Source organism: Cyanistes caeruleus, chromosome Z (genome assembly GCF_971803275.1).
Source record: "Cyanistes caeruleus chromosome Z, bCyaCae1.hap1.1, whole genome shotgun sequence".
NCBI classification, from domain to species: Eukaryota; Metazoa; Chordata; class Aves; order Passeriformes; family Paridae; genus Cyanistes; species Cyanistes caeruleus.
In genome coordinates, this window is record NC_141732.1 from 49,872,203 (window position 1) to 49,888,993 (window position 16,791).

General features: G+C 35.6%; 1 protein-coding gene across 7 annotated transcripts in view; it reads left to right on the top strand.

The window, feature by feature from the left end:
• The window catches only part of NFIB (nuclear factor I B), a 164,146-nt gene that overhangs the window by 130,217 nt on the left and 17,138 nt on the right, over positions 1-16,791 (top strand). For 3 of the 7 annotated variants that reach the window (XM_023943528.2, XM_023943530.2, XM_086867616.1), the window contains exons 8-10: positions 119-303; positions 10,694-10,859; positions 14,297-14,379. In XM_023943528.2, coding sequence (XP_023799296.1) covers positions 119-303; positions 10,694-10,859; positions 14,297-14,379 — 434 coding nt within the window. The remainder of the gene's footprint in view (positions 1-118; positions 304-10,693; positions 10,860-14,296; positions 14,380-16,791) is intronic. The other 4 variants (XM_023943529.2, XM_086867617.1, XM_086867618.1 and 1 more) reach the window with 3 other exon arrangements.

Below are 16,791 nucleotides of genomic sequence, written 5' to 3' on the forward strand. Positions count from 1 at the left end.
GAAGTGCAATACACTGATTTATAACTGACTTTTTATTTTTCTTGCTGTAATACAGAGGTGAAGAATTTTAGAAGAAACAAGATGCGAAGTAATTTTAATTTTATTTTATCTTCTCCAGTCATCTCAACTAGAACTCCACCTCCACCTTCACCATTGCCATTTCCAGCACAAGCTATTCTCCCTCCTGCCCCATCTAGCTACTTCTCTCATCCAACGATCAGATATCCTCCCCACCTGAATCCTCAGGATACTCTGAAGAATTATGTACCTTCTTACGACCCGTCCAGCCCGCAGACTAGCCAGGTACTGTAAAATTATGTGAACCCTCCAAAACAAGTCTTGTGAGGAATATGTGTCTTCTAGGGCATCTAGACTAGTGTCTTGCCAGTTCTGGTCTTAGAGAAATCTGGAGCAGCAGCTATATATATAAGGGATATAATTGATCCTGTTCATCATGATTGAATAAAGGGTGCAGGTTAATCATATTTACTTGCTTTTCCTCTGTCAGGTGTAGGAAAAATACTTTACTGAAAGCCCTGGCAGCAGCAACAGGGCAGGTCCTGGTCCTGAACCCTTCCTGCAGGTTGTGCCACCAGAAGCAAAGCTCCCACTGCAAGGAGTGTGCTGATGCATACGCATGTCCAAGCGCACACATGGACGTACAGGTGTATTTATAGGCTGACAATGAAAATAAACTCCTGCAAGTTAGTACTTGCCCTGTTCGATAAGCACTGATATTTCTTTGCACTGTGAGCACAGCACAGACATACAAATTCTTTTCTTCTTCCTTTTGTAGAGAACATGCTGTAGCAGATGCATTCCTGGCAACTGCATGAGTTCAAAGTTGTGTCTGATATTTGAAATTAACATGTTTTTGATTAGTGGAGTAATTTGTGAAGGACTGTGTGCAAAACTGCTTTCCATGATAGCATCAGCACACAGCATTACCATGTGATCTGCACTACAGGACAAACTGCAGTTGAGACTTGGTCTGTCAATACCTGGAATATGTCCAATGTCAGTGTAATGTAATCTTTGCTGCTCAGGCTGTTATTTTTTTGATGCCTTGTCTGGAAATCTCTTGTGAGCCCTGTTGCTTGTGCTTTTTGAATGTTTTCTTGGAAGTGCCTTGTACATGTAAACTGAAGAGACAGCGGTCAGGTTTTCCTTCTTCTAAGGTTTAGGTTCCCTTGGAAGGACTTTCTTAACAGGGATGAAGGGGTTGCTATGACAACAGTTTTGTTTTGGGCTTCGTTTGTTTTGTTTTTCACCAATAATGACAGGCATTACAGCATTCATTTTGGTTACAGAAGCAGTGGAACTTGAGACTGAATCAAACTTTCTCTGTTGAATAACAGATATGTACCCTTTGGACTGTGCAGATCATGGTGGCTATGGGCTAATTTCCTTGTCCAGCTGCGTGGCTTTCTATATATTCAATTAATTTAAAAACAAAGCAAAAAAAAAAGTGGGTCCATAAAATCAAAATTTACTTTGAAGAAAGAAATCCTAACTATGTGGGTTTTGTTGGTTATATTATTACTGCAAATTAAACCAAAAACTGAATGTGGAGTATGTTGACTTCAGAATACAAATTGCTATCCGCACATGGATTAAAATTCTTTCAATCCTGTGTAGCATTTTTTCTGAGACTCAGCTGGGAATGTTGCATGCAGGACCTGATTTTAATTTGTGTAAAATTTCCATGAATAACAAAGTCTAATTAAGACACCCATTAAAAGTCCTTAGTGTTAATTCAGTGCGGAAAATCTCAGAGTTCTGTTGGATTTTTTTTTTAAACTGATGTCTTAATTAGGCACTATTAAGGGAAAAAATTATGCAAATTAAATCAGACCGTTACTGTTATGCATTTCTTTAATTATTCAGTGCTTGTTTTACTTAGATTTTGATTTCTTATATATGTTAAAAGAGCAGATTAGGTAATAATCTCTCTGGATTGTTCCTTGTTCTGCCTTGGATCACTGAAAAAAAACTACATCAAAATGAAGTATCTGACTTTCTTTCGGTTGAAAAATGTGCTGTCTTATGATTTTAACATTGGAGAGTATATTCATTGAGCAGGAGTTATGCTTTCAACTTTTCCCCAACTCTTTTCCCTTATCTGTGGTTGAAAAAATAATCTTTTGACCTTAAAAGATAAAATTTTAGTCTGCTGATTTTTTCACAGAGTAGTAGAAAACTGAGAAGGCTTCATATTTTTGTATATTCCATATGGAATATCAGACTTAACTAGCCTAAATTTAATACTTTCATCACTTTACATAACCTTTTTATTAGGGTATTTTTTTAAATTTAATTTGAGGTTTGATTTAGTTCCTGACAAGAGAGGATGGGGTAACTAACACCAAATATGCAATTTTAGGCATCTGCATCATCTATTCACCATAATTCATTATCATTAATCACTATTATTAGTGGAAGATTTAAAAAAATTAATTCTTTGAAGTTCATCTCTGAGATTTGCTGTGAGTTGGAGTAGTTGCATGCCTAGTCAAAATACCTCTAAATAAAATAGTTAAATTTTGGCTGTATAAAAAGTAAAACAGCAGAATTAATTTTTTTGCTTAGGAAAAGAAGAAGCAACTGTCTGAAGTTTCAGTGACAAAAGGGAATTGTTCTGATACAATGGCATGCTTTGAGCCAAACCAGTTTTTCTTTTCTAAATAAAACATAAATTTTTATTCAAATTTAATTATTATATAATGAAAAACTGCATCTGTAGGAATCAAATACCACATCAAATTTAATTATACTTTCCCACCTCAAAACATAGTCATTTGGATTTCAAAAGGAGAACTATGATGATAGTTTTAATTTAGCTGTAGAAATAGAAAGGATGGATACCCTGACAGCATTTACCTAAAATGAACTGTTCCTCCTGAACATCTTTCAGTAATACACTAATTTAGATTGTTACGACAAGCAACTGAGATGCCTTGTGCTCCCCACAGCAATTTTGAGATTAATTACATTACTGCTGCACTGATTATAGTGAGACAGTCATGCTATTCAATGGAATACTTTAAGTAAAATTAGTTCAAGGATATGGAGCTCTCATAGGTTCCCATGATGGGAAGCACTGAGCAATTTTCTTGACATAATGTTAAATAGTCCAAATTATGTGTGATGAACAGTCAGGAAGTTCAAACAGGCCCTTTGGCTGCAGTGAAAAATGGTTCAACAATGGATGATCCTAAACAAAAGGGAGCTGTTGCTGCTGGTTTCATGAATATCTGCTTTTTATCCCCTGCTCAGTATGGAGAATAAACAAACAAATGTACTGAACAGAAATAGACCTTGTTAGATATAAAGCTGGGCTTGTCTCAAGATGGAAGTTTGGTAAGTTCCCAGGGCTTTGAGAACTGCTGTACTTTCCACTGATTTAGAATTTCTGCTATACCCTTTTTAATGTACTTATTTCAATGTTTTTGTTCTTAGCTATGTACTCATGTTACTGATTGAGATTTTGTATGTGAGAGTGTATCTGCATTATGATGGGGTGCAGGTGTCTCTGATCGATACTGATTATTCGATGGAAATTTCATCAAAAACTTATTGATTGATATGTGTCTGTCCATCAGTGGTGTTTATCCGTGCAGTGTGTTGAGGTTTTCAAAGCTACCACAAATTTCTAGCATGTATTTCCTTTTTGAATGATCCCAGATAGGTGGATCTCTCAATCTTAGATAATATTACCTCCTCTGTGTCTGTGTACACAAGTACAGACACACACACACACACACATCTGCACACAGATGAAATTCATTATTACTTAGGAGTGTATGAATCATATACAGTATCAAAATAAGACTTTCAATGACCCTGAACAAATCGTCAAGCACAACATCACTTGTGTGGCTGAAATCAAAACCAAAACCTCCAAACATAATTCACGGTTGAGTTAAAAGGAACAATTTCCTGATCAAGGCATGGTGAATCACAGAAAAAGGATAAGGAGGCGTGATAAAGGAAATGCAGTAAAGCATGCAGTTGAGATGAATCCTGCTGATGAACATCCTGGTATCAGTAAGAATGTTTTGGGTTTTTTTCTGACTGAATCAAGCAAACAGAAGTAGGCAATCTTCCAACTCTTTGAGTATGCTATTATGAAGAGCACAGTTTACCTGTAACTTTAACTCAAATTTTATGATACTTATGATGAAATATGCAGTTTTCATGATGTCATAAAACTAACTGAACTTGATGGGAGTTAGGTATTGGACTACTTTCTTCTTACAAGAAATGGCTTGCATGTGCTATGTACTACAAGCTGAGTGAATTACTGCATATTTGTAGTATATTTGACTGTATATCTGGCTAAAATTCCTGGGTCTTATAAAATATACTTTACTGCAGTGTGGGCTAGTTTCCTTTTTTTCTTTTTGTTGGTTTTGTCTTTGTCTGAAGACAGAAATATCTGAAGTGCTCAAGAATAGTTGTTTCTGGAAGCTGATGAGGCCACTCATTTTCCTCTTGTAATTGATTGGGATATTGAACCTTTTTTTCAATAAAAGGCACATTCTTCAGGGATGCCAGGCAGATGCTTTGTCTTACATTCTTCAATACAATAACTACAGTCATTTAGACTTGATGAGGGAATCTTGTGAGGCTCTCTTTGGGCTGGTCAAAGCGTTTCTTGTTGGTTCTTGGGAGAGTACTAGCAAAATAAGCCAAAAAAAGCAAAATTGTGTGCATGCGGTTTCTTTGGTATAGCTAGCACCTCTTTTATTTGTTGATCTTTAATAATTTTCAGCTTATTGGGCAAATCTTTCCTTGTAATTTTAAAAAAATAATTGAAGATTAAATAAGGCAATGTGCACTTCTTTGTTGTGATTGGGAGGCAAAGATTGAGAGAGTCCTAGCTCAACACTATCTACTGGCAAAGTGTTTTGAGATTTAATTGCAGTTGTAAATTATTATTTTGTATTTTGTCTGCTCTAAATGCATGAGAATGTTTCCAGGGTGCGTGAAATACTATGTAACATAAAAATATCTTTTGAACATTTATCTACAAAGATAATTCCTCTCCCATGTTTCTGTCACACAAACTTACCCTGTACTAAAGGCAAGTATACAAGAAAATATGTGTTTTTCCTTGTGCTCTACCTGTTGACAAATAACTGATATTGTGGGCATGGATTGCTGAAACTCTGCAAGTTGCACTCAGTTTCAGCAGCATTACGTCAACAGGAAAATTTATACATCAGTTCATCAAATGAATGACACTCAGGCCTTTCTAGATCAAAGTCAACACCTTGATTTCTTACAGAATGAACAGAAGGGATGTTGTCAGCCAAGACAGCAGCAACATGTATTTTTCTAAAGCTAGTTTTTCGAGCAGACAGGTAGCTGTGTGTCATACCATGTGAAGCTTTGGTGTGGCATTTCAGAGTGAGGTCTGTGTAAGATGTGCTGTCACAATGAGTTACAAAGATTCTTAATACAGAAGCTAAGGAGATTCATTCCTGTGAAAAGTGGTAAGGGGCACTAAAAGAAGGCAAAGTGCATTTCTGATGCTACCATAGTGTTCAACAGCAGACAGAAAACAGCCTTGTGCAGCCTTGATTCATGTGTAGCAAATGCTTTATGGAACCCACCAGGTTCAAACTGCCCTACAGTATTTTCTACAGTCTCACTGGTGGTACTCTATTAATGCCATTCCCTTGTGTTTAGCAGAGTCTCAAAAGCATTGTTATTAGTCAGAGGATGATAAATTGAGGATATGTGTTTCATACATTTCATGAAACTGCCTGCTGTACTATTGTGCTGTGTCTGGTGGGAGAATAACAGGGCCATCTGATTTTTTAGAAGTGATGCAACATTAGGGTGCCCTAGACAAAAAGGAGAGGGGGAAAGTTAGAAAAATGGAAGATTTTGCTGATTCCTTTCAGTTGTAGATTTTCTAAAACATTCATCACTCTCTGTGGACACTACACAGCACAATGACGTGGGTCAAAGACTGAACTTATCTACTATGATCTCCAGGTTCACAGATGTGCCTATTAAACAATTTTTAATGTAAGATATTTGGTATAGGAGCAAGGGACCAAAATATCCAGAACTGTATCTCCTATGCCTTCGTCAACAAAATTAATTCAGTCAGCCTTCTCAAAACTGCACCGCCATAGGTTTTGCAGAAATATTGTTCACCATAATATTGGAACTTGCCTTTGCAAGCAACTGGAATTCTTGAGAGGAAATGGGTGACAGTATTTCCAAATGCGTGATATCCAGTTTGACTAAACTGCATTCACTGGTTCATCACCTGGCTATAATATTATAACATTGTGAAAGACAGGAATTCTATTAAAACCTGTGTTTTGAATATATTATTCTCCAGGTGTAGTGGTTAGTTGGAGTAATATAATTTTTTGTTAAGCCATGGAATGTCTTTCTGAAACAACTAACTAAACTATCTTATGTAGCTATATCTAGGATATGCACAGATTAATATAATTTCTAGCCTTTGTTAATTATTTGTTTGAAGATGATTTGTACTTAAGACTTTGAGGAAAACTGGATTTCTTTTATTTGAAATCAAGAAGTATAATTACATTTTTTTAAAAATTGCATATGTGAGCATCAAATATATTTGATAATTTAAGCAATAAATTGTTCATGTGATTTTTTTAATAGATATGTCAAACTTCTGTTATGTTTGACATATCTACCTCATCTGTAGATGTTAGTAGTTTCTATTTCATTATAGCATCAGAAATATTTTTGTAACACTGAAAGTAGTGGGCTTTGTGACAGAATACTGTCCTGAATTGTGACTGTATAACTAAGGTTAAATATGTTGATATTTGAGCATGTATGTGAACAAAACCATGAAAAGAAGTAGATTAATTACTGATTATAAATATGCTAGAATATCCCATCAGAGAAAAGAGCCATGGTGAATCGTGACTTTTAGAAAGTCTGTATTCATATCTGTTACAGGTTTCTGTTGAGACTTCAGACCTGAGGATTAAAATAAAGAGTGCACAATGCACACCATTAGATAAAAAAAAAAGCTTGACATTCTGAGTTATATTACAGCTGTGACAGCAAAAACAACTTGTCTTTGGGCACATAAATTACTTAAACTATGGCAATTCAAGATGTTGCGGAATTAAAAAAGCTGAAAATTGTAACACACCTGAAAATCAAATTAGTGTCCAATCCAACAGTAGAAAAATGTATGCCTGTATAAATAAGGGCTAATTTTCCCATACCTTCATGGTGTTTACTTATTTTCCTCACAAATTTTCCAATGCACAGCTTGTTTATCTAACATAGCTGCTTTTATGGAATTTGCTTGAGGTTTATGCCTCAGGCTTTGCCTCTGTGAATCCATCACAGAGGCATATTGATGCCCTATTTGATGGTTACAGCTGATTCTTCACCTGCAATGCACTATAAGGAAAAAAAATAATTTGTGTTAAATGATGCACTGTAAGTATTTGCGCTTGTAATTCAAGTGGGTAATGTCCAAACAGACATGCAGTTTCCATGCTAGAATGTTGTTTGATATGACTGTAAAGGACAAAATAAGAACAGGCCACAGAAGTTTTTTCTAGCTGTCAGTTTTCAATAAGATTAAGAAGGGGCTGTTTCCTACCAAGGGGTTTCCCTTTTTGGGGTGAAAACTTAAAGCAGCTGAAAGGACTTGAGACACTTGAGAGAGTCAATGTTCATGAGCTTGATTGTTATCAATTGCACCATCCATAATCTAGACTTTTACTTCAAAAGTTTTAATTTTGTGTATCCAAAGATAACCACAGAAGAATGAATTGAGTATAAACCGATGCATCACTATCTGCGTCAATCTGAAGACAGGCCAAAGCAATAACTCTGTGACAATTATGTGATCTGTTTTTTAGGACTACTTTTATGATCTTAAGCTGCAAACTAGTTGTGATAACTTGAGTAAAAGTTTGATGAACTCCTCCATTGTTCTTCACTGCATGCAAGAAGAACAAATACGGACATTTTGCGAAGGCTTCATATGAAAGTCATTCTTCTAATAGAATTTGGGAGAGTGTGAGAGTGCTATTCATAAACTCTGTTTTCAAAAGTAGCATGCTTATGAGAGACATTGAAGTTTAAAGTAAATTTCAAGTGTACCATTTCGTATGACAACCTTTGTCAAAAGGAGGACCTTGGTTTGCATCTCAAAGACAGCTTGATTGTTGAAAAAGAATTGTATTTGTAAACTTCACACCAGGTATGTGCTTACCTACAGCTGGATTACAATTGCATTTGAAACTTAACGTGCAGAGTGTGAAATCTTGGACCTATAAGAATTGAACTTACTGAAGTAAAAACAAATTTTTATTGTTTTTTTACTTCAGAGGTTCCTTTTCTGTGTCTAGAAGACCTCAGTGTCGTTGTATTGCATATGCACCCACTTTTAAATATCAGACAGATATAGAACTTCAATTTAGGAGGAAACTGGAGGAATAAAAAAGATAAAGATATAGAGGCACTTGGTGTGGGGGATCACAAACTGCATCTATTAAAATCACTGGTAAATTCTCTATGGGTATCAACAAGGACAGGATTTTACCCTGCATTTGGATGGAGTGGGGTGATGCATTGCCATAATGGGAAGAATTTGGTTTAGAATAGAATGGGGTATAAGTATAATCTTTGTCTGAATCTTTGTCTGAACAAGGAGTGGGTTTCTTCATTTGGGCCATATGGATAAGGGCAAAGCTGAGGTCCATGTGAGCCACTGGATTCCTGTTGGCTGGAATTACTACAGTACAATATAAGGTGAAACATTTCTGTAAATCACAGTCTCCTGTGAATTTCTAATTTATTCTTATTTATTCTCGTCTGTCTTTGGAGACAGCTGCTTTTGTAGGCTGATAATACTGTCTGTTCAAATCCAGACACTTCATGGAATCTTTCTTAACTTTAATAAATGTTGATCATTTTGGTTAAAGATTCTCAGTTACTTATTTGATGTTAGTACAGCACATAAGCTAAGGCTCCTAAGGCAGCCTTGTGGTTGCAGGTCAGCAGCTCCACCTAAAAGCTAGCAGATGCAACTGAGAGGTGGTATTCCCTCCAGCAGGCTGTGTGGACAGCTGGGCTGCCAGGACAGGAGGGGAGCCTTGCCTCTGCAGCAGACTCCCTAGAAGCATAGTGAAAATCCAGTCCAACTTAGTGAGCATGTCTTACTGACAGGAGTTTTGTCTAGAGAGTGGCTTCTTCTTGTTAAGAGGGGTAGGTTTTTTGCCACTCATAATTAGTGTGCATTTTTACTGCTGTTTATCATTGTGAGGCTTGTGATTTTAGAGAGGGGAGATAGTCAGCTAGCTGTTCAATGTTCCTATGGACAGCATATTGGTTTCCACTTGCACTTATATTTTCTAGTGTTTTCTGCTAATTTAGTTTCAGATGTCCTAAACAAGACTCTCCCTTGGGTACATTTGCAAAGTCTAGTAAATCATACTGCCAGGAAGTTTCTTGTGCTATTAATTTTAAATTTCCTCCTTCTCAATTTCATTCCATTACACCAAGTATGCATTTCCTGTATTTTCCAAATAATTCCTTCCTCTTCTGTGTGTTTATACTTCTCACATACTTTCAGTAATTGTCTCAGTCCAGTTATTATTTCATTACCATAGTCATGCTTACCTCTTTTAACCTTTCCTTGAATCAGTTGAATTGTGTCCTTTATCAGTCCATGTCTTTATGTTATCTTAATTTGACAAGATGCTTCTGATCAAAGCATTCCCAGTATTTCATGTCTGTATGACTCTTTTTAAATACTTGTGACCCATAGAGCACACAATCAGTTTAAGGCAGAAGTTATCAGCCACTGTTGTAAAAACTCTTGACTATGTGCTAGTTTTTATTGCAAGTTATTTACCATTGGAGTGTTTGTGGTCATGCAGAACATCTAAGGTATACTCGAGCACTGGATAAACATATATTTACCAGTCAACTTTGCCATATTCAGATGTGCCTACATGTAGACAGTGTCCTATTACCTTGATGACCTGTACCTGGCATAAGGTCATACACAGACAGCCTCTTGTGTGTATGAAAGAAGTGTTGTTACTTATTATGCTCTTGACTTGCAAAGTTCCCATTAAACATTTCTGTGTTTCTGGTAGGTGGCTTTTTGCCAGATGCTATGATGTGTACATTATAGTGCATCCTATCCAAACCATCTACCCCATTCCCAAATTGTGAATCATTAGTTAGCCTTCCAGTGTGAGTAATCTCTGTGGACAGCTGTGGTCAAGCCTTGGTTATCCTCCAAGCCAGAGTGGTATGGCATGTGAAAACAGAGGTTTTCCATCAGTTGTTTGCTCTTAATACTTCATACATTAGGTCCTATGCCTGGTCAGTTTACTCCTGTGGTCATGGGATTTTGGTTCACAGCACCGCATGAGCAGCAAAAATATTTTGAAACAATCTGATGCATGTGCACCCAGGAAGGAAGAGTGTGGAAGAATGCTTAAAAGTACTGCTACCTAAGCATATACTACCTACCTGAGAAGGGACCTGCCTGGTGAAAATATCACATGGAAATTCAGAGCCTATCTAGAACAGCACATTCCAAAACACAGGTGCTATGCTGATGGGCAATTCCGGAAAACCCCAAGATAGGTATGTTCCTTAAACACAATGTGTATGTTTCACAAGGCATTCTTTTGGTTTTGTTTTGTAGCCTAACAGCAGTGGTCAAGTAGTAGGGAAAGTGCCTGGCCATTTTACTCCAGTTTTGGCACCCTCTCCCCATCACAGTGCGGTGCGACCTGTGACCCTGACCATGACAGATACTAAACCCATCACTACATCCACTGAAGGTGAGGCATCTTCACCTACAGCAACCAGTAAGTATTTCTTTAGGAAACAAAAAATGTCCATCGAAGATTTGATATGATTTCAAATTGAGGCCAGAAAAAGGCGCCTTTTCCTACTATTTGACCAAGTGGGTGCTCATCATTTTACATGGAGAGCAAATATGATCTGACTGCAAAGCTTTTCCTCACAAAATTTCAACTTACAGCTCATGTTACATGAACCAAAGCTTGTGACATGACAACCAAAATGAAAGGGAAAAGCCTGCATATTTGACCACTATTCAAGGAAAAGAAAATGTGTTTTTTTCATCTGAGGTGGACATTGTTCAGACATTGAGAAGCACACCCAGACAGTAAGGTTTTACAATGACCCACAGATGGAATTCCAAGCAGGGACTGGATAATTTGCTCCTCAATGAACTTTCCTACAGAAATCAAACCTTGTTACAACGCATACTGAATCCGAGCTATGATAATTGCATGTTAATATAGGTTGTGTCGTTTTTAGCAAAAACAACTGTTGTGGCAAAAGAAAATTTCAATTCCTTGTCATATCTACAAGGAATGGTAGATCCACTATTTGTGCTTGGTTTTTTAAAATAGAAAATAGCTCTTTACTAAATACAGGATCATGTTATTTGTCCTATTATCTTCAATGGAATTGCAGGTCTAGAAATAAGGGCAAATATCTAGACTAATTTCTTCACTTCAGAGTATTCATAATCAGTGGTGCAGAATGTTGCTTTCTAACTGTGTTCTGCATTTCTGTTGTCCTTGAACTTTTATTTGGACTTGAGATGGCCAGTGTGACCAGCATTTATCAGAGTGGTAAAGATTTTTAGGAGACACTTCAAGATTCTTGGAAAAAAATCTTAACAGTCTTTAAAACTATTAGTCTCTTCAGGGCTTTTAACATTCAAATTACTTGTTCTACACCTATTTAATATTTGAATTTCAAATGTGTTCCCTAACTGTTGGTCTGTCATTAATGGAGGCCATAAACTATTCTTTTCAGGTGTTATACTACTTCAAAACTTTTCATTGGAATCGAGTCAGAGATGAGACTCAAAGGCATAAGATGTAAAGGAGGAAAACTGTTTAAGCATTTTTTTATAAAAGGATAGTACTAACTTTTGGAGAAACTACTGACCAAATATAGAAAAATAATAGATAGATTTATGGAAGCATGTTATATACCCTTTCAGTATATTAGCTTTGTTAAGAGGTAGCAGAGCCTACCTGTAGCCCCATTGGTGATCTGTAGTACTGTTTTAGGACCTTTTAAGAAGAATTAGTTTTAGCAGCAAAGTAGAAACTTTTGCTCTAAACATTTGAACCAGAAGAGAAAACTGAGAAAGTTCTTGTACAGTTTCAAGAATTTGTGGTTTCATTTTGCTTTGACATGATTGTGCTTAGCCTACACATGTCTCTTAGATGAGGTCAGGGTTTCTGATAAAAATGGCAAAAAACCCCACAGTAAATGCTAGGACTGTTTTGGGATGTTTTCTAGTAATATGACCTTAATCATCATTACAGAAAAACATGCCTAATCTGTACATTGTCCTTCTACCAAAGAAATTATTTTGACTATATTTTCTAATTCAGGCATCACCCAGTTTCTTGTGCAATTCATGGGAACCTGAGTAGCTGATTCCTGCTGAACCTTTAGAACGTCTTGGCTTTGATACTTAAAATAAAGCTTTCTCATGCTTCCATAGTAGTTTCCAAGTAAATTCTTGCCACTACAGCACATAAGTAATAAGTGAAAAAATGCCTATGTGCAAATTTTATTTGAATGTGGCTGCATTGCCTGCAAGATAGTTTATAACACCTCACTTGCTCAGGGTGTTATGGTTTTCAGAAAACTGCATAGTCTATCTCCTAGCCTCATAAAAGTCTAGTAAAGGCTTTTGACACTGTATTGCTAACTGTAAGAGCATAAAAATGAAGAAATATAGCTTATTGTTGAGTAAAATAACAATAAAATGAGAGATCACATCCTTTTGATATATAAATTATATTTGAATACAAATAAACTGTATTATCAATCATAATAGGTTCACCACAAAGATCATTAACATTAACTTGATGGGAAAATCAACACTAAATATATATTATGGCACAGTTTTCCTTTTATTTGCGGTGACTGATTGATTGGTTCAAAATATATATAGTTATATATTTATATAACTTGGACGAAAAATTAGCGTTATTATTCAGTGTGATGAAAATAAACTGGCAAATAATTAGCACTGCTTTTCCTTCTGAAGTTTTATAGCAGATTTTTGTTTAATGAGAACGAATGTCAGACTTTAATAATATTTGGGGAACCCTTTGGCCTCCATCATGATTTCCTTCTAATAGTTGGTTAGTTCTTATGACAGTTTTTTAGTAAAGTCTGTTTATTGTATATATAACTTTTATTTTTTTATTTTTTTTCAATGAATGCATTTTTCCATTTGAACTTAGTATTAGCAGGCCAGTGTTGTAGGTACTCTCATCTAGCTTCTCATTGGCATGCTTGTATGTGTCTGTTCAGTTTTAGTGGTTTTACTACTTCATATTTGCCATTTTTCCAGCAAGTTTCCAGGTTGTAATGCTACAGACTGCTGTGTGGATATCTCTGCACTGGGAAGTTGAATAAGACCACCTAACTAATTTGATAAGTTAAAAGATATGACATGGTAATGATTTCTAGGAATTACTGGGAGAGACCAGACAGGAATCTGTCCTATAGGTGGAGGATCCATTCTCTGTAGCTAATCCCAACATCACTTGAATTCCCTTTCTCAGAAATGGATTTCTTCAACCTTCTGTAACAGGCAGCAAGAGAATTATTTTAGTAGTTCCCCTCAGAAAATATTGTTTTCTGATGTATGGCGGAATTAAATTTTTACTATTATATTGCACGGTAATAATTACCTCCCTTCTTAGGAAAATATTAATCAGATTATGTCCCATTACTGCAGAGATTTGTTTCATGCCACATAAGTAAACCAAACCTTTTATTCTACTTTATATTGTTCTTTTACAGTTTGGTGTTTACTTGGTAAAAATGGGGCCTTTACAGAAATGAAAACAATGCAGTCATGAATATTTTCTCTCAGCACTATAACTTCAGTGATTTCACAGTTACTTTAGATTTATATAATGGAAACTAAAAGTGTGATTAGTTCAAATACATTATGAAATAATTTCAAAAGATTAATCAAAGGAACTACTACTTTCAAGAGACATCATTATGATTTAGACATGCAGCTTCCATTGAAGATTATAGGAATTTATTGATGCCTTTCCAAATTTGGTCAGATATTTCTTTTGCTTTCTCTTAAAGAAAAGCCAAAGACACATCCTATATATTGCAAAATCATAACTCTGGATCTCTCATGTTTGTACTGTACCTGCACAAGGTAATAGATATGATAGGTTGGTATTTTTATCAATATGTTTTGTTCTTCCTTAATCAGCCTACACAGCCTCAGGCACATCCCAAGCCAATCGATATGTGGGACTAAGCCCAAGAGACCCATCCTTCCTACACCAGCAACAGGTGGGCAAGTTTCACATAGGTGTAATGATACAGAGAAGCTTTTGTGGTATTACCTTCCTACATGCTGCCACTGGTATCTTGGTTTAGACTGAAATCTTCACGGTTTCATGTGAAGACGCTTATTCAAAACAAATTGAACGCTTTAAGAAATATCAATTTAGCCTATTCTTTGTTTCTTAGATTTGTCCCATCTTAAGGAACTCCTAATATGTTTCTTTCAATATTTTATTTTTCAGTTCATACATTTAATCTTTAACAGGATTTTAGGAAGTAGAAGGAGGTGTTTAAGAAACAAATACTAATTTCAAAATCAGTTTAAAAATAAACAAAAAGCAAAAAATACAGTTTATTATTTTCAAGTTATTTTGTTTTCTCTTCCTCCAGATGTTTAACATGTTTCTTCATTTTAGTTTTAGAAAATCAGTTATAAAACTGAATTCTCAAGGCAACCCATCATCATTTCTAGCGTAATAGGTTTAAATTGGTCTGTTGATTTCAAATGTGATAAAACCACGTTTTTGTTCTAGTTTCTTACATCATTTATATTTCAAGTAGCATTTTAAATTTCACATCTCATTAATGCTGTAAATTTAATGCAAATGAAGTGTTTACCCAAACTGTGAAACTATAGAGCCGAGATTAATGATGGCATACAAATAAATTAGCTGCAGTCAGTAGCAAGGCCATGCACATACAGAAATGGTACATTACAAAAATAAATTCAGACCCTTTAGAATGTTAATGTACTTTATGATGTGTTTGTGTTCCTCTTAGATCTTAACAGCAGAGGACTTTGAAATTCACAGCATGTAAAATGCTACAAGGAGAAAAGCTGTATGTGGCATTAAGAAAGAAGGTGTTAAAGAGGCCTTGGTATTTGTTGTACTGTATTTTTTTTTCTCAGACTTGTGTTCCTGTCAGCAGTTTATATATATTTTTGTTTCATTTTTCAGTAAAATCTTCCTGTTCTGCATTGTTGAGATATAGCTGACTTGTGCTTCAGCTGAAACTCCCTATCCATACCCACTCCCGGGGCAAAGAGACAGTATGTCCACTCTAAAGGTCACCACGTGCCGAGTTCAGAGAAAATCATAAAGATGATAATTTATTCAAAATAGCTGATGCATTGCAAACTATTTTTTTAACTAGTAAGACCTAAATTCAAACATCTGTACACTTTTATAAAAATATGTAATGACTATTAGGGGGTTTTCCAGCCCTTAATATCTCAACTTTTCTGACATATTGTTTTGTTAGATTTTTTTTAACCTCTCAAAGATTTTTTTATTATGAAATGTGCTATAATTAATATGACATTAGTTTTTTTAAAAGGTACACTACATATGATAATGGTTTTTAAGGGACACTCAACACCCCACTTTTTTACACCCAGTGAATGTGATTTGTGGAGCTCTTGTGAAGTTTTATACAGTATTTTTTGAAATGTCTCTGACATCCTGTTGATTTAGGGATGCGCAATAATTTTTTCCCCTCTGTATTTTTGGACAAAATATTTTTCTGCAGATTGCTTCTGCTTAGGCCTACTCCACCTGCCAAGCTTTTTGAATGACTTCTACACTTCCCATCACATGCCAGAAAGTAGTAGAAACATATTTAATTTTTTCCTGGCTAAATTTTGTCATATGTATTGCTGATGTTTTGCATCTTGTATTTATTTTTGTCTTTGTGTAGATCAAAATAGATTTCAAAATTTCAGCAGTGTCTTTGGAACATCAAAGTGAGAGAGATCTCAAAGGTCTTTGGTGTTTGCATGCTTTACATGGTACATCCCTTTCATGATAAAACACGTGGCCAAATGTCTTAAAGGGAAGGGAAACTAAGTTAGATCTCACATGCACTTCAGAAGCAGAAAAATTATTTAATGCCACTGTGCAAAACCAATGTTCTCCTCTCTAAAGTGTATTGCTTCATAGTCTCATTATATTAATCCAAGAGCATCAGTTGGTGACCACTGAGCCAAGTGGTATATTTAAAAATATCGCTGTTTTATTGTCCTTGCTCTTAGCTCACTATTCTCTTCTATCATATGCAAAAAGACACATCTGGGTTTGCCTGAGTGTGTTTGTGTGTGTTTGTGTGTATGAATGCCTACACATATGTAGACAATTAAGGAGTACTATGTACAGCTGAAACCATCTGAACAAACAGAATTCCTAAAGTAGAATTTTTTTTCAGATGGATAAAAATGAACATCTCAGTATATATAGGTGTGTTTCTAATGAATTAATTACCTTCATTCTGAAGGGGACATACAGAGATTACAGACTATATATGTATGTATATATATGTATATGTACACACATACACACATACATATTACTCAGAAAGTAAGGTAGAACATTGAGATTGTCTAAACAATTTTAGTAGAGCAAAGGTTATCCTTTGTGGTAA